Here is a 23,224-nt window from a genome sequence, read left to right as displayed (position 1 = left end):
TATTTCACTTTGTTGAAGGGCACAGAGTGAATCATTGATGAGTTAAATTTAAAACCTGAGTTCTAGCTCCAATTAGTCAAGTCTAACTTTTTTATAAACTGTTTCTCACATAGTCCCATATGTCAAACCCTTAATTATATTCTTAAAACCTTAATTGTGCCTTCTGAAAAACTGGAAAAATCGATTTGATTTTATCTTGTTTGTCCTTTCTCTCAATTTTATCCTCTTCATTTCCATTATTAAGAACATTTACATAAAAAAGAGGCTTTTCAGGTTTATGTGTAGGTTTTGTTACCAATTTTGTCCTTTCTCCTTATTTACTTTAGTATGTGACTTGGAGAAAGTGTGGTTGGGGAAATGACTATGACCTTTGGTGGAGAATAAGTAGAAACTGAACAACAGGAATTATTTTCAAATTCACTTCCTCAGGTGATAAACCCTAGATATGGGGGACTACTTTAGAAAAAAAATAAAAAGAGGAAGGGGGCTGGGGAGTGAGGAAGAGAGACTGCAAGAAATGCAATTGAAAGAAATTCTATTTAGCATTTGTGCCCCAATGATTTTAAATGTACCCATTAGATTACAAAATCCTTGAGGCTGGAGGGTTTACCTTTTTTCCAGTCCTACACACATGGATGTTCAATGAATGTGGACCAATATAGCATTGTGAAGGTTGTTCATTTGGGTCTTTTTATTCTTTGTGCCAATGGCTCATGTACTATATGTACATACTTCATTTCTGTTAACTGAGAGTGCTAATTTAAATATCCTTAGATGATTATTTTGTGTCCATGTGCCTATACTAAGAAAAAGCAGCTCTGTAGATACATATTAAATAAATTAAAGCTTTTGAATGATAGAAAAGAGAAAAAATAGCAGTGAAATTTTATGTTGATGTGAGGAGTCCTGGGAACTGAAGAGGCAGAGCTTATTAAAATTATTGCTACCCTGCTGCCAGAATTTGGTTAGGCTTCATGCACCTGCAGAGCATCGCTGGTGGTGTATTTGTTCTAAAGGCAAGGCTGGATTTAAACATTTTCACCCCATGAACCAGTTCCTAAAGTTACTTTAGCAACTTGTTCCTTTTTGTTTTGGGTCAGTATGAGAAGAAAAATGTAGAACTTTTAATTACAACTCAAATTCTTCTGTGGACCTATGTGTATATATTAGAATCAAATTAATCTTCCTAAAACACTGAAGTTATCATGTTACATGCTGAGGGATTTCGGATTACCAATGGGAGAAAGACTGATTTTCAAGACCCTTTACAATCTAGCTCAATCTACATCTCCAACTTTAGCTCTCTACTACTTATCGATATGAATTGCATCATGCTGGTTATTCACTCACCCTCAAGTATTTCCAAACCTTTGCCTTACGTCATTTCTTCCTTTTTTCCCTCCCTGTTCACTGGCCAGAAATGCTCATTTCCATTTATGAAAATCCTACCCATTCTTCAGGGTTTGGCTCAGACTTTTTCACGTTGTCTTTTCTGATTTCCCCAACCTATATTAGTGTCTTCCTCATTTATAACATTATAGTGCTTATTCGTGTATTCCAAAGTGATTTGCTAATTTTCTCTGTCAACATGCCATTTATATTTCTACCTGTATGTTTTCATTAACATCTTTACTTTGGCCTGGACTGTGTCTTCTCCCCAATCCCCTCCACTTTGATTACGTAAAACTTACTCTTTCAAAGCCTAGTTAAAGGCTTACCTCCAAGATTAGTATTGATCTTGAGTGTGGTATCTAGTGGCATGCCTTAGGGCCCTATTATCTCTGTCTTGTTCAACATTTTTGTCAGTGACTACAAAGAAGAGACACAGGAGACATCTACTAAATTTGTGGGCACAAGATGAAATTGGATAGCTAGTATGTTAAATTACAGATATCCAAGAATTCTTCTTAATGAAGGTGGTGGGCCAAATTCATCAAGATGAAACTTATTAGAGATAAGTGTGAAAATCTTCACTTTGATTAAAAACTATCATTTGAGTTAGCTGTTCTTCCTAGCTTTGTGTCATCTGAAAATTGACAGGCATGTCATCAATACCTTCATCCTAGCAACTAATAAATACCACACGGGCAAGATCTAGACCAGTGGGTCCCAAACTTTTTTGGCCTACTGCCCCCTTTCCAGAAAAAATATTACTTAGCCCCCTGGAAATTAATTTTTTTAAAATTTTAATAGCAATTAATAGGAAAGATAAATGCACCTGTGGCCATCACCACTCTCCTGGATCACTACAGCACCCACCAGGGGGCGGTAGCACCCACTTTGGGAATCACTGATCTGGGCTCTTGGAACACACTGACTACTAGGGATTTCCTTCAATTTGACACCTAACCATTCATTGCTACTCTTTAGAACCTATTCTTCAAACATTTCGGAAACTACCAATTATATATATAGAGCCCACTTTCTCCACCTTGTCCACAAAGAGAACATCAAAGACTTTGTTAGATTTCTTAATTGAATGCATATACCATACACAATATTCACCTGGATTTGTCAATGTGTTAAATCATCAATAAAAGAAATGTGGTTAGTTTGGCATGATCTATTATTGATGAAGCCATACTAACTCTTAGTGATTATCATTTCCCTTTCTAAATGCTCATAAACAATACTTCTAATAACACATTCTGGGATTTTGCCAGAAGTAGAATAACAGCAGTAATAATAGCTAGTATTTATATTGTACTTTAAAGTTTGTAAAGTGTTTTACATGTTATTATATTCAGTCCTCACAACAGGTTCAATAGTTGCTATTATTATCCTCATTTTATAAATGAGAAAACTGAGGCTGTGAAAGATCAAATGAACCCCCAAGGACCATACAGCTAGTAAATGCCAGGCCAGATTTGAATGCCTGTCTTACTGACTCCAAAACCACCTCACCATCTACTGCCCTCAGCTGTTTTCAAGAAATCTGGCTTATTGTGGCCTAGTTTACAGACTGTATTGTTCAATATGTTTTGAAAATTGGGGAAACATTTCTCCAACTCTAGCCTTGCAAAACTTCCCCTATTCCCTCTAGTCAATGATCCTAAGTCCAGCTAAACCAGCACTTATCTCAGAATATATCTAAATCTGTTGACTTGAATTTTCTCAGGGCAGCTGGTTGTCTTACCATCTCCTCATTTGCCTTGGTCTCAACTCCTTTGTTCCTTCTTAGTTGAAAGATCATTCTCCTTGGCAAACAAAAACAAGCAAACTAAAAGTTAAATAGTTCCCTCTTCTCATTCGCATCTGTTATTTTTCTACCATCCAGATTAGATAGGTATCTTGCCCTTTCTTTGATTTTCCTCCTGCCCCCAAAAGTTTTTTTTTTTTAAAGCCATTTCTGTTGGCTATAGCATTATTTGCCAGCCTTGGTTCATTTTGTGTTTTAGCATTTGTGTCATTTTATTTACAGGTCTCTGCCATTCTTGTATGTATCCATTAACTTTCCTTCTTTTTCATTGCATGCTTTTTAAAAGTGTAAGTTGAAAACTTATAAAACTATGCATACATACTTGTATAAAAATATTTATAGCAGCTCTTTTTGTAGTGGCAAAGAATTGGAAATTGAAGGGATGTCCATCAACTGAGGAATGGCTAAACAAATTGTGGTACATGTTGGTAATAGAATACTATTGTACTATAAGAAATTATAGCAAGATGATTTCAGAAAAAGCTGCAAAATTTTGCAGGAACTGATGCAGAACAAAATCAGTAGAACTGGAAGAACATTGAACACAATCACAGCAATATTGGATGATGATTATCAGTGAAAACTTGGCTATTCTTAGCAATGTACTGATCTGGGACAATCCTGAAAGAATTATGACTAGGAATGTTATCCGCCTCCAGAGAAAGAACTATTGCAGTTGTCTTTCACATAAGTGTATTTATGGTTTTATTTTGGAGTTTTGGTTTTGTATGAGTTTGTTCTTACAACAATGACCAATATAGAAGTATATTTTGAATGACAATAAAAAAATCTAAGTTGACCAAGAGTTCCCTGTGGAACTCCATTGATCCTTTAGTTAGCATGCTCCCCTTTTTCTTACTGGAGTAATTTCAGTTTGTGTTTTCAAAATTATATTTTTGAGAGCTTCTCATCCCTCTTGACCCTATTTTTGAATATGATTTTAGTCAATTAGGTCTTACCTATATATCTTCTGGATGCTTTGAGATATGTTCTCCAAAAGTCTAGGGATGTGTCAGGCCATTTCCTGTTGCTTCTCCACCACAATCTTTGCTTTCTGCCTCATAAAATAGTGAGTTCCTGTCACTAGAATCAACTAATCAGAAAATAAACATTATGCTTCAGGTATGTGCCAGACATGGTACTAAGTACTGGAGATACAAAAGAGGCAAAAGTCAGTCTCTTCCCCCAAGGAACTCATAATCTAATTGGAAGGACAACAAACAATATAAACAAAGCAAACTATATACAGGACAGATAGGAAATAATTTGCAGGGAGGAGGCACTGGAATTAGGAGGGGCTGGCTGGGGTAGTCATTCAGTAAAAGATGTGATTTCAGTTGGAACTTAAAGGAAGCCAGGGAAGTCAGTGGGCAGAGTTCAGTAGGCTGAGCATTCTCTGCATGGAGGACAGCTAGAGAAAATCCTATAGTTGAAAGATGGAGTATCTTGTTTGTGGAACAGCCAGAAGGCCAGTGACACTGGATTGAAGGATAAGTGCTGGAGAGGAAGGTGGTAAGAAGATTGGATAGTAGGAAGGGACTAGGTTATAAAGGGTTTAGAATGCCAAATAGGTTTTTATATTTGATCCTGGAGGCAAGAGAGAGGCACTGGGGTTTATTGAGTAGAGGGGTGACATGGGTGGGCCTGTGCTTTAGGAAAATCACATGAGTGGCTAAATGGAGAATGAATTACAGTGGGGAGAGACTTGAAGCAGGAAGAGACACCAGTAGTCTTTTGCAGTAGTCCAGGCATGAGATGATGAGAGCTTCCATAGAGTGGTAGAAGCATCATAGAAGAGATTTTGCAGAGGGGGAAATCAGCTGGCCTTGGCAACAGATTGTATATGCAAGGTGAGAAATTGTGAGGAGTCAAGGATAAATCCCAGGTTCCTAGCCTGAGAATTAGAAGGATGGTGTTTCCCTCTACAGTAATAGGAAAGGTAAGAGATGGGGAAAGTTTTTTTTGGAAATAATGAATTCTGTTTTGAACATAGCAAGATCAAGGATAAAATCTATCTTTCCATTTGTCTGATGTGGAATAGAGGAGCAGCTCATGGGAAGTGAGGGTAGGGAACTGAATGGTTAGGGAATTTAAGGCAGTGTCAATATGTAACTTAAAGTCTTCTACTATGAGGGTAGGAATTAGGGAATAGTGAAAAATTGTGAGCCAAGTACCAAACTTATAGAGGAAAGAAGGGGAATGAGCTGGGGGTCTATAGAAATAGCTACCAAGATTTTGATTGAGCAGTCATGAATAGCATGAACATCAAGGGAAGAGAAGTTACTAAATGATGAGAGTAAAGGGAGAACTTGGAAATGTCAATGAAGAGCAAAAAGTATTCCCAACCCCCCACTTCCCTAGTGAGACCCAAAGAATAAGTAAAGGTGCAGCCAGATGTTGGAAAGGGTAGTTTTGCTGTCATCTTGGGGAGTCAGGTTTCCATAATAGCTAGTAGATAGCAGTAGTGGAGGAGGAAAAGATGTAGGAGGAAAAGAGTTTAGGGTTCAGAATCATTGTGGTGTGAAGGGTATGACCAGGTTTGAGAATATTCATCATTGAGTGTAGGGCACCACTCTTCCTAAAGGAGGTTGGGGAATCTGACCATATCACTCACTTGCTCAAAAATCTAGTGACCACCCGTTACTTTTAGGATAACATGTAAACTCCCCAGACTGGCTTTTAAGCTCTTCAACAATTAGGCTTCAACCTTCATATTACTTCATGCACTAGAGTTCCAGGCAAGCTGAACTATTAGCTGTTCTGTTTTGGCATCTAATCTCCTGGTTTTGTATACTCTCACAAAGAATTCATCTCTGCCTGCAATGAATGAACCAATAATAATAATAAAAAAAAGCCTATATCAAACACATACTTTATCCTCATTTCTGCCTTTCAAGATCCTCTTTCTTCCTTCTGGATTTTAGGTGCCCCTTCCTATATGAAGCCTTTCTGGAATTCCACAATTGTCAGTACTTCCCCCCCTCATCAAATTACCTTGCACTTCCATTATAATGTAAACTCTGATGACAGGAACTTTTTGGTTTTTGTCTGTCCTTAACACTTAGAATACTGCCTCACATGTAGTAAGCATTTAATAATTGTTTGCCGAATTTATGTTGATTTCCATTGTGGCCAGATAAGATGAGGATTTACAGTTTTAAATATTTAAGTGGGCTAAAACCTTGTCCTCTGTCAAATAAAAATTTTGCACCACCCTTTTTGCTATCTGTGACTATTTAGAATGACTTGCTGACATTGGCAGTGAATTAGGTTATTGGCTAATTGAATGAATTTCCTGTTTTCTAGAACATATTGAGCTAATTTTATTGATTTTTTTTTCTCCCTTTTGCATGTGTAGAATTAGACTGGTTGAGCAACCCAAGCTTTTGTACTGGAAGCATACCAACTCTGCAACAAAATACTGTAGAGACTGCAGTCCTTGCTTCTGAGAAGCCACTGCTTATAAGGTAGCATCTTCTTTGACATTTTTTCTAAATGGATTCTCTCTAACATGCTGTTATTATTTGCCATTGTGTCTAGTATAAGAAGGAACTTCTATATCTTAGCTTAAATGAAACTCCTTGGAAGACTTCAATAAACACTATTTTCCAAGCTATATTTTTCCCTCATCTCATTCTCTGACATTTCCTTTTTTCCTCTTCCTCTCCCCTCCTTCCATTTTGCAGTGAAATCACAGGTAGTGCCTCTGTAATTAGGCCATGAGGGAAATGTCTGTGTCATGATTCTTAAACAGCTTTATTTATTTTAATATTTATTGGCAGCATTTGTTTTGATATCTTAAACACTTCCTAACAAATCTCTAAAAATCCTCCCTTTCTTACAAGGTTCATTCCCCAGAAAATTTTATTAGTTCATTAACCCAAAAGAAGGAGGTAACTATTCCTTAACAGAGTGGCACTATGAAATTAATTGTGGTTGAACAGAGTTTTGTTACCTGACAGTGCTGACTTTATTTACAGATACTGTTTTTTTTGACTGTCTAAAGCAGCTTTTACTGTCTTCCTTAATAGACCTTTCAAATTTTAGAGTTAAGCTAGCTCCTTATTATACTTTGATATCTTTTCATAAAAATTAATTATACCTTTTACATTCTCCTCCTGGGTTGTATGAAATTCTGGGAAAATTTTTTTCTTTAAACCCATATATAATCTATATCCAATTTCTAAAGTCCATTGCTGTGGATTATGGAAATGATTCAGTGGAGCTGTCCTATAGACAGGTTTATAAACCAGCCCCTCACAAGCTTAATTCCTTGAGTAGTGTACCTTGCTAAGCCCTTGGCTTGAGAATAGTGCCACAAGCTTTTGTTAATTGAAGAAAGGTAAATTAGCTGTGCTACTAAAGAATTGTTGATAGTGTTCTGCTTTAACCTTTGGGAACAATGGACAAGAATTAGGCCCGGGTTTTTGCCTTTAAAGCCATGTTAGTGTGAATAGTTGGATTAAAGATGTACTTCTTAGGCTGTTGCTTGTTTGAGCACCCTTTTTTTAATTTCATAAATTAACCTGTAGATGCTTTTTTGTTTAAAGGCACATATTTGTTGTATACATCTAAAAGTATGTTTTGTCTGCTCAAAATTGGACATATCATTTGATTAAGATCTCATGCTTCTTTATTTTTCCTTTAACTATATATATTTAGCTGAATATCTCTTGGGAAAGATCCTACAAGAATACATTACTTGAAGTTCTCTGTTCATTTGAAGAAGTATTACTTCTTGTCCTGCCTTTCTCACCCCCTCTTTAACCCTCCTCCCTCCCATCTGTGACTGTTTAGTTTTTCTTGCTGTGTCCCTTAACTATTCTTTGACAAGAATTATAAAATATATTTTTCTGAACAGGAGCCCTTTAAGGCCAGAGTTTTCAGAAGAAAGTGATACACATAAAAGACTTAAACAAGCAAGTAGAAAAAAGAAGAAAGAAAAGAAGAAAAAGAAAAAACATCAACACCACAAAAAAGCCAAGAAAAAATATGAGCAGTCTAGTGATAGTGAGTCTTATTCAGCTACTGACTCTGAAAAGGAGACATCTATAGGAGGCATCACTGACAGTAAAAAGGAATCTGAGAAACCAAAGTATGTATGCTTTTCATAAATTCCTGCAGTGTTTGACATTTATTTTTTTCCTTTCTCTGAACCACAGTGTCATATGCTCTCATATATGTCATTCTTGGTGTTCCCTTCTGTCCATTCATTCACATAGGTCAGTGGTTCCCAAACTTTTTTGGCCTACCGCCCCCTTTCCTGGAAATTAAATTTTTAAAAAATTTTAATAGCAATTAATAGGAAAGATAAATGCACCTGTGGCCATTACTGATCCCCTGGATCGTTGCAGCACCCACTAGGGGGCAGTGGCGCCCACTTTGGGAATCACTGACATAGATCATCTCCCATCCACTGAGGGACCTTAGTTTTCACCTAGAATAGTGGTAACAAACTCAAATAGAAACAGGATCATCAAACTGCACATAAGAATCCCTGTGGCGTGTATGTTGACTTATAAAACCATATCTTAATATTTTCTGTGTTCTGTTGCTTTTAATTTATTTTAAAAAATATTTCCCAATTACATTTTAATTGAATTTGAACTCGGCCTCTTAGGATTTAACACCTCTGATCTAGTGTATCCTCTCCTTCCTTTAAAAAACAGGAAATTGAAGTCCAGAGAGGTTGAATGGCTTGCCCAGCATTACACAGCTGGTAATTAGAAGAATCATTATTTGAACTCATGTCCTCCAGCTACAAATCTGCTGCTCTTTTCACTATACCATGCAATCCTCATCTTTTTCTTATTTCACTTCTCAATAGCCATTTCCATATAAAAGTGGCCTATCCATAGATAAGAACAGTTGGTGCAGTATGCAACTTGGCTGAGTCATCATCTAAACATAATCTTTTTTCTGATTGTATACTAAAATTTGGAGAGAGAAATTTTAATATGTGTCTAATGTATACTTTAAAAATAATCAAGCACTTTGAAGCTCTTAGGGGACTGTCATATTCTTGTTCTGTTCATGGAACTCCCATTGATGTCAGTGCATGCTGCTCTTGGAGACAAGTATGGAATATAGCCCTCTGTGTTTCCACTTGACCTGTAAACAGTGAGTCCTTCTGGGGCCTTTCTGTCATCAGGCGCCTGCTGAAAAGCTCTTCCAGGCTCTGAAGTTCTCTGTATGTTATCCGGATATGCCACTTTGGGTCCCAGGAGTCATTAGCACTCACCAATCATCAACTTTTACCCTCCTAAATAGAAAAGAAGCAACAAAGTTAGCAAGTTCCAGATGGTAGTTAAAAAGAAAAGGCCTTCCTAGTGGCAGTTCTTTTCATGTGTCAGTGACCCTTTTCCCTGTTAGTACTAATAAGGTGATTTAAAAATTCATTTTCAAAGGAATTTATGTGACCCTGAGCTATCTCCAATTGTTTTTTTCCTACTTGAAATTTTCTTTTCTATCTTCCCTAATTTATCTTAACCTTACCTCCTAGGCAAGGATGTTTTCTTCCTTTATTCTCTTCTCTCTTTATCTGGCTGATTTCAGCTGTTCCCATGGGTTCAGTTTTCACCTGTATAGAGGTAACTCCCAGAGCTGTCTATCTAGCCCAGGCTGTCCCCTAAGCTCATCTTCATGCCTGCTGTGTATCTCCATTAGGATGTACCATTAGCTCTTTCAATATAGCATGTCCCAGTTTGCATTCATCATCTTTTCCCACTAAATTTGCTTCTTTTCCTAACTTCACAGTGTCTGTTTATGCTACTAATATGCACCTAGTGACCCAGACTTTAAACTCCAGCCACCTTTGACTTCCTTTGCCTTTGATATTCCACATCCAATTGGTTGCCAAATGAAATGGATGTGTAGGATGGCCATTCCCTACTCTAGTGACTTGTACCTTTAAACACATAAAATTTCTCACATGTGTTTCACATACTGTTGGAGCTAACTTTGCTTACTCTAACCCATTCTCACACTGTCAGGTCTGGATTCCCAGAAAAAGACCATCATATACTTGGACTCATACACTTTCCTTACCATTTCAGCTCTTAAGCTCCCACTGATATGTTTCCATTTGTACAAAACCAGTCACTCATAGTCATGATTCTTCTAGATATCAAATATAGCATTACTTAATAGTAAGCCAAATAATATCACCATCACAGGTACTCATATATTAAAGCATATGTATTCTATATTATAGCATATATATCACATCATGTAGCAAATAGATCATATAAACCTGGCTCACAATTTTCCACCTGTGTGCCCACTATCTATGTTAATGAGTTGGCACTTAGAGAAAAGAGGCACATGAATGAAGAGAGCCCACGGCTCAGGGTAACTCACAACTCTGGTAAACTTTAGTGTCTTTCTCTTTTCATTATTGTCCATAAAAGTTTCTTGATGAATGTAACTTCTGTGAACTGAATTGATCCACACTGTGCTTAACTAACAACTCAATGGCTATGACCAAACTAATTTATCTGTCAGGTGACTTCCCTGATTCTTTGCTTCCAAGATGTTCTTTTTACTCAGTTGGACTTGCCACTTAACAACAATGAAGCTCTAGTTCATCATTTCAGCTTCAGGTTCAGCTCGTATAGTTCTGAGGTTTGCCCTTTAACTTCTCTTATCTTTCTTGGTTCGTACTTGAGAGTCTTCTGTGAATGAACGACTCCATCTTAGCTTATGATTAGGACCAAACTCTTGTCTTCTGTGTAAAACTAGGTTAATTATATTTGTTGTGCAATCACTGAAGAGTTTTGGTATCCTTATTTTTCAGGTTAAGTCAAAAGTTCTTTAATCGTTCTAATCCAAATCACTGAAGAATTCTCTAATTTCCATTTACTTCAGTATGCCATATTTTTTCACATTAAAAAATGAGTACCTGCTATCCCATAATTCTGAATTACAGTAACTGCTTCATTTGGAACTCTTGAGCAGACCTGTGCCTCCAAAAATGAACTGTCAATGTAATGTTAATTCAGCAGCTGCTTTTCTCAAGAGCAGACTTATGCCTCAAGCTCCTTTATACAAGTCTTGTCTATGTCCATAATATAGTAAATATGCCCTTTCCTCTTCTCTCAGCCTTCCATGATGCTAATATAAGGCTTCATTTTTTTCTCCTGTGAACTATAGTAATAACTTCTTAATTGCTCTTCCCACCTATAGGCTCTTTTCTCTTCAGAATATACTTAATAGAGCTGCCAAATTAATTTTCCTAGAGTTTGGCCGTGACTGTGTTATTCTTCTGCTTATAGAAACCTTTTGAGGCTTTTCAAATAAAGTATAAACTCCTTAGCATAGATTTCAGGGCTTTCCACAGTCTGGTTCCAACCTCTCTTAAACTTATTTCACATAACTCTTCTTCATAAACTCTTATGTTCCAGCTAGCTATTGTTCCCTGTTTATTATCTGTTGCTTCCTACTTCCATGTATTTCCTAGTGGTGGTCTGTTGTCCTTTGTACTCAAAAAAGACCAAAATGACGTCACTATGTCGAGGTCAGCATACTAGGTGTTTGACTATATAAGCTTGAGAGGCTCTGCTGTAGGGTGGGCACAGGTAACTGGTATGAATTTTTGGGATATCTCTAAACATGTCTGGTACGCCTTCTACTCATCTTTACTTATTGAATTCTTAAGGATTCTTCTAGACCCAGCCCAGAGCTGTCTTACATGAAGCCTTCATTGATTCCCCACAATGTTCTCTTCTTCCTCAGGTTCTTCTTGAGCACTTTGCTGTCTCCCCTCCCCCACCCATCCCCTTCTGTCTTTGATTATGTTCATTTACATAAATGTCATATTCTTAGAAGTAGATTATATGGTCTTTGAAGGTAGAGACTTCCATTTTTCATCTCAGTTTTTCTGTTTACTAGCTCAGTACCTTGCATTTTGTAGATACTTGATAAATGTTTCTGGAATTGAACCTTCCAATGGAATGACTAGTCAGGCTGTTTTACAAATAGGAGAAAATGAATCTTAAAGGAGTTTCTAAAAGTCCAAGAAAGGTTGTATTAGGAAAGACACACTTTCAGCCTATGCCTAACTTCGTAGGTATAAATTTCCATCCATTGTAGGTCAACATAAATGGCAGCATTTGTGAAGTCTGGACCATGTTTGATCATTTACGGACATTGTGCTATAAATCAAAAGCCTTACTTAAGGTTGAGCTAGATGGTGTAGATTAATTATGCATGTTCCTGCTAGCTATCTTCTTCATTATCCTGCCTAGAACTTGTGTAGTCCTTTTTAGTCTTCCCAGGATCTGATCTCACTGGATAATTTATACCCATGTGGGGCAAGAACTAAGGGCACTAGTGAGTGTGGGAGTTTCTCTTTGATGTCATGGATATAGGCCCATCTCCTGGGGTTCTAAATATGGATATGGAAAGGCTGACTTCTTCTGTTTCCCTTAGGAAGGAATCACCTACTGTCATTTTTTCTTTATTCTAAGAGCTATATAACTAATGGCCTTCTGTTTTTTAGGCCTACCTTTTAGGGAAGGGTCACTCTTTCCCCCCTTAAATCAGGACCACATATGGCTTACTGACTTTAATGTCTAGTGAAGAAGAGATAAGATGTTGTTGATTCTCAGCGTGGTCTGCAGCTGATCTCCTGCCTTTGGGACATCGGGATATTCCTCTTTTTCCTCCTCCAATTTGACTTCCTTCTGGGATGGTTCCACATATCCTTTTCCCTCCTTTCTTTATTTCAGTTTCTGTGCTGGCAGGAAAAAATCTTCAGCTGGCTTTTCCCAAAGGGTGCCCCTTTTCTTGCCTCTTCTGGAATTTCCATAACATTCCCTTATATGCCCTGTCTAGGAAAAGTATGAAACTTTTTTCCATGGGAATATAGCTATCAGCAATGATGGAATAACTAGTAGTAATTGCTTGGACTTTTTTAACTACTCGTTTTGTTGGCTCAATATGAATTAGTTTTGTTTTTTTACCTAAAGGCTTATTGTAGGATAATTCCTTATGGATTCTTCCACTTGTTAGGGTAACTATATATTTCTAGTTTTAACACTACAAAAGCCTTCACAGTTTATGTTAAGATTTTGCAGTAAATTCAAAGGTGGGATATTAAGATGACAAATTTGGTTCCTTCCGGGCTGTTGGCAGTCAGTTCTGTATCCCATCTTACCCCTACCATGTGTGAGATGCCTGTCTATTCATATACACATGTATGCCTATTGGGATATACATGTATGTATGTATGGGTATATACCCACATATATATGTACACACATATGCACAAAATAGAGTATTCAGTAGTTCCAAATCAAATAGATTCCAACCCTAACTAAATCTTGCCAGTTTAACATTTTGAATAAAGTTTATTAGCCCTCTGAGATAATACTGAGAACACGTTTAGAAGGAACAGTATTGGACCTGCAGTCCAAAAGTCCTGGGTTGAGAACTGGCTCTGTCACTTATGACCAATGCAAGGGAGTCACAGAATCTTAAGGATTATGAAGTAGTAGAGAGATCATCTAGTTCAACCTATCTCTTAACAATAATTCCATGTACAATAACTTGATATGGTTAGTGAGCCTCTAGTAGAATATCTCCTAGTGATGGGGTACTCACTACTTCGTGATAAAACACATTTCACTTTTGCATAGTTTTAATTGTGAGGTAATGAAATTTTTCATTAGATGAAACTGAAATCTTCCACCTCACAACTTTCATCTGATGTTCTCAGTTCTGTCCTTTTACTTCAACTTTCTGGGTCACATTTTTCTGACTTTTAAAATGAAGAGGTTAGATCTTCTCCAAGGGCCTTTTTGGCTCTTAACATCTGCAATTCTGAAGACAGGCCCCTTTTCTGACAAAAGCTGTAGCACCTTTGGAGTTGAGATAATGTCCTACATATCTATAGAAGTACTTTAAGATGAGATGTATTGTGGTATAAAAGAAAAAGCCCTGGAAGGACTTGAATTTTAGGTTCAGCTTTGACATTAGCTCCCCTACTGTAAGCAAGTCACTTTAACTCCTTTAAGCCTCAGTTTCCTAATTTGCAAAATGAGAATAATACTACTATATGTACTAAGTACCTTATAGTTCTCCAAAAAATACTTTTGGAACTATAAGTCCTGTAGGAATGTGGACCATTAGAATTATTCTAATATTCCTCTCCTAAAGTCATCTTCTGATGATTTATCATGGCATAGAGCTGACCCATGTTCTCAAAGGCTATGCTTTCATAGCCTAAATGCCAGAAAGTCTCGTCAGGCCAAGAAGATTTCAAGTACAGACCTGGTGATGGAATGTGTTGTCTTTTATCAGGGGACAGTAGCTAGTTTCAAAATTTTATCACTAGGAGTGTTAGTTACCTGATAATTATGTTGGCCCCAGAAACTCAAAAAAACCATCAACTAAGGTATACAGGAACTACATGTGTCAGTGAAAGAAATACCTACATTAATGAATCATGTATCTTTTTGAGGGGTAAAGTGATGAGGGTTATCACTTTTACATATTAACTTCAGGATATTTATATTTTCCTGAACTAGGAAATATGTATTCTGAGACTAAGGTTCATTTTTGAGATGTGGTAAGATCTTTGAGTGCATAGTTTAGTGGCCATTGTTCATAATTCCTAGCTGTTCCACTGAAATGAGATTCTTGGGTTCCTCTTTCCATGGCATTTGCACATACTGCACATTTGGGTATTCTTGATAACTATGTGGGATTTTAAATATTTAACTTAACTTGTTTTTATAAATAATAAATATTTAGCTTAGGGTTTTTTAAAAAGCTGTTTTTGTCTCTTTTCTTTCCTTGTTCATGTATTCGTGGCCCCTCCCCCAACTCCCACCCCTGTCTAGCAGTCAAGAAAATAATGTCACTGACAACAGTGGAAGTCGCTTTGTTTGGCTGGATGACATTCAGACTCTGACAGCAGAAACTTTCAGAACAGATAAGAAACCAGATCCAGCAAACTGGGAGTATAAATCTCTCTATCGTGGGGATATAGCAAGGTACACATAATGTTCTATCCTTAAAATTTCTAGAAATAATTTGTTTATTATAATATATTGTCCTGAGTTCTTCTATGCTCATCCAATACCCTTCATAATTTTATTTATGATTGGCATTATGTTGAAATATCTTGTCAAAATAATGTTGTTTTTGCCCTAAAGTTGTCAGAAACATGTATGTGAGAGCACTTATTATTTTTCATTGAATAAACACTTTATATACTTGACTTAATAAGCACTGTTCTATACACTGAGGGGGAAACACATATGAATAAAATATAGTCTTTGTTTTCAAGGAGCTTACAATCTGACAGGGGAGTTAAGATATGCACATAAATAACCCTAATCCCAACAAGTATATAATAAAAGTATAGAAAAGGTATAGAGTGTTGTGATAGTTCAGAAGAGAGAAACCACTGCTACTTAGGGCAAGGTCAGGTAGAGAGCACAAGGGAAGGTTTTAGGAAGGAAGTAGATAATCCTTTGAGTTGATCCTTGAAGAATGGGTAGGATTTCAGTAGGGAAATTAATGGGAGAGTAAGGTAAGAGATGTTAGACGTGTTAGGTGTGAGGAGTGGTGTAAACAAAATCACAGAAGTGGGAAAGCATGCTTGGAGAAATGATGAGTAGTCCAGTTTAGCTAGAGCAGTGGTTCCCAAACTTTTTTGGCCTACCGCCCCCTTTCCAGAAAAAATATTACTTAGTCCCCTGGAAATTAATTTTTTTAACCATTTATTAATATTCATTTTTAACATGGTTACATGATTCATGCTCCTACTTTCCCCTTCATCCCCTGCTCTCCCCCCACCCATGGCCGATGCACATTTTCACTGGTTTTAACATGTGTCATTGATCAAGACCTATTTCCAAATTGTTGGTAATTGCATTGGTGTGGTTGTCTTGATCCCCAATCATGTCCTCATCAACCCATGCGTTCAAGCAGTTGTTTTTCTTATATACCTGGAAATTAATTTTTAAAAAAATTTAATAGCAATTAATAGGAAAGATAAATGCACCGGTGGCCATCACCGCTCCCCTGGATCACTGCAACACCCACTTTGTAGTGCCTACTTTGGGAATCACTGAGCTAGAGCAATAGAGCTTGTGAGAGTAATATGAAATAACACTGGGAACTTAGGTTGTGACCAAATTGAGGAAGACCTTCACTACCAGTGAAGGAGTTGGAACTTTATGGTGGTTAATCATTGAAAGGTTTGGAGTTGAAGAGTATGCTTTAGGAAGATTAATCTACTGGTGGAATAGAGTATGGTTTGGAACAGAGAGACCTGAGAATTAGGAAGAATATTGTAGTGTTTTTGGCTCTAGTGCTCATTCCTATGGTGTCTGCTCTCCTTTTTCTCTCTTTATGAGATCCCATAAGGACCTAAATTCATAGCATAATGTAGAGACACTGAGCACGCTTGTGTATTTATTGACTCCATATATCTCTGGCAAGTAGCAATGGACATGACTGAAGTAACTGGAAGAATGATTTCTTGACAGAATTGAGAAGGCTCAGAAGAGGGAAAGGTTTAGAGGAAAAGATAATGAATACAGATTTGACATGTTGAGTTTGAGATGCTTTTAGGGCCTGCATTTTGAAGTGTCCTATAGTCAGTTAATGATGGAATTCAGGAAAAGAGACTAGGCTAGAAATACAGATTTGAGTCATCAGCATAGAAGAGTATGAATTAGAGCAGGGAGATATGAGAACCAGGAAGAACCGCTAATAGCTATTACAAGGTAAGAGGTAACGGACTCCAGGGTTGACTGTTCTCTCCTCTTTTCCACTCTCTACAATATCACTTGGAAATCCAAAGTCACAGAAGAGAGAGAGAGACATAGACAGACAGAGAGAGAGAGAGAGAGAGAGAGAGAGAGAGAGAGAGAGACAGAGAGACAGAGAGACATAGAGACATAGACAGAGAGAGAGACAGAGACAGAGAGGATGAAAGAGAATGAGAGTGGATCCAGAAAAGGCTTCAAAGGAAACAGTCAGATAAGGTAGAGAAAGTAGCATTGTGAAAACTCAGAGGAGAGATTATCCAGGAGCAGAAAGTGGTTAATGATGTCAAATGCTATAGGAGCTCATCAGAAGATCATTTGTGACTTTAGAAAGAGAAGCTATAGTTGAATGAGCCAATTTGAAAATGGTTGAGCAGTGAATGAGAGGAAAATAAGTAGGGGTAACTAATGTAGACAGTTTTTCTAGGGGTTTGCCTGAAAAATTGAAGAGTGCTATAAGTGAGGTCAAGTGAAGGCTAAAGGATGAGAAGGGAGATTTGGGCATATTTTTAGGCAGCAGAGACCATGAGAAATTAAAGATGAGGAAGAGAGAGGAACTTATTAATGGTGAAGGTCTTAGACTAATACAGTTGAATGGCATGAGGCTTGAACAATAGTGTCAGGAAGCCTAAAGCCCAGAAGGAATTGAGACTTACAAAAATAAAAAGGGGAGGTCTTGTTGTTATGTCTGGAAGAAGATGATGAACAAGGAAATGAAAGGTCTAGTGATGGATGTGCTATTAATGGATGACTCACAGAAAACAGAACTACTCAACTTATACTTTTTTTCATCCACATTATTAAAGAGAACAAACTGTAATGGACACAAGGTTTGTGACAAAGAGAGATTGGAAGCACAGCTAACCAGAGTATCTAACCTCCTTTAGATGTGTTCAGTGCTCCAGATGCAGATAAGCTATATCCCAGGGTACTGAAAGAACTTAAGGGCATTATCATAGAAAAACTGTTGGTCATTTCTGAGAAGTAATAGAACACAAGAGGGTTGAGCAAACATACCAATCTGATAGGAGAAAAGGTGAATTATAGAAACTAAAGATAAGTCAGATTGATGACAATCTTTGGAAAAATAAGATTATTAAACATATGGTTTGTGAGCATCTAGAAAAGAATGATCACTAGGTTTCAGCATAAATTTGCCAGGAATAAGTCACGCCAACTTTATCTCATTTTCTTTCTTAGTATTGTTAATAGACTGGTTGGTGGAACAGAGGAATTCTATAGATAGTATATTTGGAATTCAGTAAGGCATTTGACAGTCGTTATATTCTTGTGAATAATCCTGAGAAGTGTAGGTTACATGAAAATATAATTAGGCAGATTTGTAGCTGATCGAACAATCATAATAGAGAATATATTTAGACATTAAGGAGGTAGAATCCATAAAACTTGATGACAATTTACTCCATGATATATTTGAGGCCTTTTTTTCCTCCATTAATAAATCAAAAGTATTTATTGTATCCCTGTGGAGGCTTAATGCTTTATTAGAAGCTTCGCCATTCACTAATATCATTGTCAGCTTGAACAAAGGCCCTAGTGGCATGTCACTCAAGTCCTAATCCTTGGCTCTTTTTTACAAATGTTGACATGGAAATTGCACTTCTCAAATCTATGATTAACAAAAACTTGGGGGAGAGAACTAATATTTCAGACCATATTAAGTTTAAAAAAATTTAGAATGGCAGGCCCAAACTAATTAGGTGAAATTTATAGGAATAAATTTAAAGTACAGCACTTAGGCTAAAAAAAAATAAAGTTCGTAACTATAAGACTAGGGAGAAAACACTTAAAAGCAGTTAAAATAAAAAATAACTTCAGCAAGTTTTTGTTTACTGTTTCCAATTTCATCGTGATTCATCAAAATGATGTGACTGCAATCTTAATCATTATTAGTAGAAGTATGGTGTCAGGATCTAGGGAGGTAATAATCCTGTTCTGTACTGGCCAGTCTATATTTGGAATGTTAGGGCCAGTTATTAGTGCTACATTTTAATTTAATTTTTATCAAATTTGCCACACTTTAATAGAGAATGGTATTAGAGTTTAGAGACCATGTCACATGAGGAAGGCATATGAAAATAGGTGATATTTATTCTGGAGAAGATATAAAGGGATTATACTAGCAGTTTTCAGCTAATTGAAGGCTTGTAATGGGAAAGAGGCTCTTATTTTATGCATTAGTTGGGGCAGAATTAGGACAGATGTGTTAGTTACGGGTAAATAGATTTTAGTTCAGTTTAAGGAAACTTAGATCTAAATAATAATAAAAAGGATCTGTCTTACAAACTTCCCTGTCAGTGAAAATGTTCAGACTAAGGCTGTGGCTGACTTCCTGCCAAGAGATGTAGAAAGAATTATTTGTACACTTATTTTGCATTGGTAGGAGGTATTATTATAGGTGACAGCCCAAAGTTCCTTATGAAGCTTGAGGGTAAATGGAATATTAATATATTTATTGTAAAAAATAAGAGAATGCAATACTATTATATTTAAAAGTCTTTGATAAAATAATTAATTTTATGCTTGAGAAAAAGCAGGTTTGATTTAGATTCTTAGCATAACTCTTAGCTTATCAGTTTCTATTAAGGCCTCTGTTGCTTACAAGTAAAATGAAGATTTTTCTGAGGAGACTGGCAAGAATTGGAGAAGAGGATTAGAGAGGTTAGAGAGCTTAGGGCAAGAGAGGAAGAAGAAGTAGTTTAAAAAATTATGTAATATATCACACATCTTACATATGGATTATGTTATTATTATTGCTATTTCATATAAAATATGAAATAATTTGCTTGTCGTGGAAATTAAGGAAGCTGTGATCAATAAAATATAGAAGTAAGGGGATGGGCCACAGAGAGTACAAGACCTCTGTGCTAACTGCTGAAGGAGAAGAAAAGAACCTTAGAATCATTGTTAAGAGTAGAAGGGGGCAGGCTGAGCAGCAGGGTGACAGCTGGGTGATTCAGTGGATTGAGAATCAGGCCTAGAGATGGGAGGTCCTCGGTTCAAATCTGGTCTCAGACACTTCCCAGCTGGGGGACCCTAGGCAAGTCACTTGACCCCCATTACCTAGGCCTTACCACTCTTTTGCCTTAGAGCCAATACACAGTATTGACTCCAAGACGAAAGGTAAGGGTTTAAAAAAAAAAAAAAGAGAGAGAGAGTGGAAAGGACGAATTTCCTTAGAAGCCATTCAGTCTTCCCCTTTCATCTGACAAATGGTCCTGTAACTGGCCTGGATCACTAACCTAATGAGTGACAGACAGAACTCCAGGAGCCTGGACTCTACCTCCCCCTTTCTACCACATTGTCTCTGAGTTGATGAAAGGTGATGCCAGCAGAGCTCAAGCTCTGGCTTGTCACCTCAGACTGGAAAGACTTGGACTATTGACTCAGCAAGGGACGAGTGGCCTCAGGAGCTTAAAAAAATATAATAAGTCAGAGGAATTATGAACTTTTGAGGGGTGTCATTGATCCTCAAAGTATTTATACAAGTATAATCTAGCTCTGATACTTCCTACCAGTGTGATCTTGGACAATTTACTCAACCTTCTTTGACTTCAGTTTTCACTTCTGAATTAGTTGACCTCTGAGGCCACTTCTAGATCTAATGCGGTGACCCCACAATAGAATTATATTAGTTCTTTAAAAAAAAGAGGAAAGTATCCTTAAAAAATGTTACATCTGGAAGAGATCTTAGAGATTACCTACTTTAACACTACTGCTTCCTTACTGACATATAAGGAAATTGAGGCCCAGAGAGCCTCACAGATAGTCACACAATAGAGCTAAAATTAAAACCTAGTTTTTGATTCCTATTAGATTATGTCTGATTCCAAAGTGTAGTACTATCCGAAAGCTGAAAAAAAAATCAATTTTAGTTTTATTCCAAAATGGGAAACTTGAAAAATAATTTTGATCCATGTATTTTAACCTCTTTTGATATTAGATTTTTAAAGTAGAGATGCATTGTATTAGATTTAAAAAGAGTAGTAGAAACTTGAATTGTAGACATCCTTTATTTTGCCATTCCTCAGATAAATGTATTTTCTTTAGTCTTTGATATCTTTAAACATTAATGGGAATAATACCCCCTACCCTGCTTATTTCACAGACTGTCATGAAAATGGAATCTGGGGAAGGAAAGTATTACTAAGTCTTATTTTCATCTTCCATTAGCCAGTTGATGAGGTTGTATAGCTAGGTGTCTGATTGTAAAGAAGAGCAGCTGCTAATTCTCATATTTTTCTAATTGAATCTTCAGAGATGAATTTAGATGCTGTTAGATTAAACCAGTTTTCTCCAGGGTTTAGGAGCACAGAATATGCAGCTGACCTACAGAAATGAGTTCATATTTAAGAATCATATTACATCCTCAGTGGTATTATACAATGGTACTTCATTTGTACACAATATTTTCCTGAAAGATTGAGTATAAATCATTTTGTATTTTTCTTCTAACTTACATTATAATTTTTGAGACTTTTTACATTTTTTTATGCCATATCATTAGCTTGGAGATAATCTTGGATTCTCAAAGGCTCCACTAACCAAGCAAAAGGTCTAGCAGGTCCAACCAAAGTAGAAAACTTTCAATTATGTGTGGGCCTGACAATAGACCACATATCTGTTGTTTGTAATTTGTCTAACTAAACTCAAAGAATCAGAGGATTGGCCACCAGAGAAGTTGCTGTCTATATTAGTTTAAGGAATTCTCAGGTGAAATCATGGATCTTTCAAGTAATAAAGAAAGTTAGTTTAATTTCTGAGTAATCTTAAATGATTAGTATTAAGTTTATTTATTGATTATATTCTCTGTCAGTTTATAAAACACACCTAAGTAGCCCAGAAAAATTCTATATAAATATTATAATGTGATTAATTATTCTATAGTTCATTTGCTTTGTAATTTAGGATTTTTACAACCTTGAGTTTTCTGAATTTGAGCACATCAGTATTCAGAAAAATAGAAGTATTTCCTTAGAAGAAGACCAAGTAAATATCTTTCTCTACTGGTTTTTATAAAATATGCTTTTTTAAAAAAAAAATTTAAACCCTTACCTTCCGTCTTAGAGACAATTCTGTGTATTGGTTACAAGGCAGAATAGTGATAAGGGCTAGGCAATGAGGGTTAAGTGACTTGCCCAAGGTCACACAGCTGGGAAGTATCTGAGGCCAGATTTGAACCTAGGACCTCCTGCCTCTAGGCCTAGTTCTCAATCCACTGAGCTACCCAGCTGCCCCATAAAATATGCTTTAATTTAGCAGTAAGATGTCTTTAATTTTATTTTTAAAGCATACTTCCAAGGTTATTCTATGTAAAACATTATATTCTATGTAAAATATTATACAACCGCATAATATCATTAAGACTCTAATGATTTAGCCTTATTTCTGTAGTCTGTTGCATTTTCCATGTCATTAGGCTTTCTTCACCTGGGGGTCTGTTATATATACATTTACACATTTATTTAAATATAATCAATTTCCTTGATAATCCTGTGTGTTGTATTTTATGCATGAAAAACATTCTGAGAACTGTGTCTATAGGCTTTGCTAGGTACCATGAAAGAAATTTGACCTTAAAGAGATTAGCTAGCAGTAGTGTAGTTGTAATAATAAAGAGAGCCAATAACCAATGTTATGATAGAGGGAGATAGAGGGAGAGTCTTTATGGTGACTCTCTCCTCGAGCTGTCCCCTGTTGCTGAATATACTCTGGGAAACTTTGTGGTGGTGTCACCCCGAAACTGGGTGACCTGGATGGTCATGCTGCCCCTCAGGAGTTGGGGGTGAGGCTTCCCTATAAGATGAGGTATGGGGTACCCCAATCTGATTCTGAATAAGGACGGGGTTCACACAAACCTCCCCCCCCCAACATTTAAATTCGCAGTGGGCGTTCTGGCTTCAAGATGGAGGCAGCCAGACCAAGCTGTTGTTCCCCTCTCCCTTGTTGTCTCTCAGGCACTCTGGAACGCTATCTGACTGATTAATGGCTTTTATTATTCGCAATTTAGGGTTGGGGAAAGGGGTGAAGAGCAGAGAGATTTGGGGGTGCCCTCTTCTTTATTTCTATGGGGTCACTCAGGTGGGAACCTTTGGGGTTCCCACTCCTAAGCATCTCCCCTTGCCTTATCCTTCTCTTTCTATTTCTATTTCCTATTTCTATCCTTTTCTATAATTGTAAGTTACACCTGAAAGGGTCTGGTTGGGTTATGGGTGAAGGAGAC

General features: G+C 36.9%; 1 protein-coding gene across 3 annotated transcripts in view; it reads left to right on the top strand.

The window, feature by feature from the left end:
- NRDE2 (NRDE-2, necessary for RNA interference, domain containing) overlaps positions 1–23,224 on the top strand; it is a 77,689-nt gene that overhangs the window by 9,540 nt on the left and 44,925 nt on the right. Inside the window, exons 2-4 of one of the 3 annotated variants that reach the window (XM_044665005.1) lie at positions 6,558–6,666; positions 8,061–8,294; positions 15,046–15,195. In XM_044665005.1, coding sequence (XP_044520940.1) covers positions 6,558–6,666; positions 8,061–8,294; positions 15,046–15,195 — 493 coding nt within the window. Of the gene's footprint in view, positions 1–6,557; positions 6,667–8,060; positions 8,295–15,042; positions 15,196–23,224 lie in introns of all 3 variants that reach the window. The other 2 variants (XM_044665004.1, XM_044665006.1) reach the window with 2 other exon arrangements.

This window comes from Gracilinanus agilis, chromosome 2 (assembly GCF_016433145.1).
Source record: "Gracilinanus agilis isolate LMUSP501 chromosome 2, AgileGrace, whole genome shotgun sequence".
Lineage (NCBI taxonomy): Eukaryota > Metazoa > Chordata > Mammalia > Didelphimorphia > Didelphidae > Gracilinanus > Gracilinanus agilis.
The sequence above is the reverse complement of the archived record's forward strand: the minus strand, read 5'-3'. Positions and strand labels throughout refer to the sequence as shown.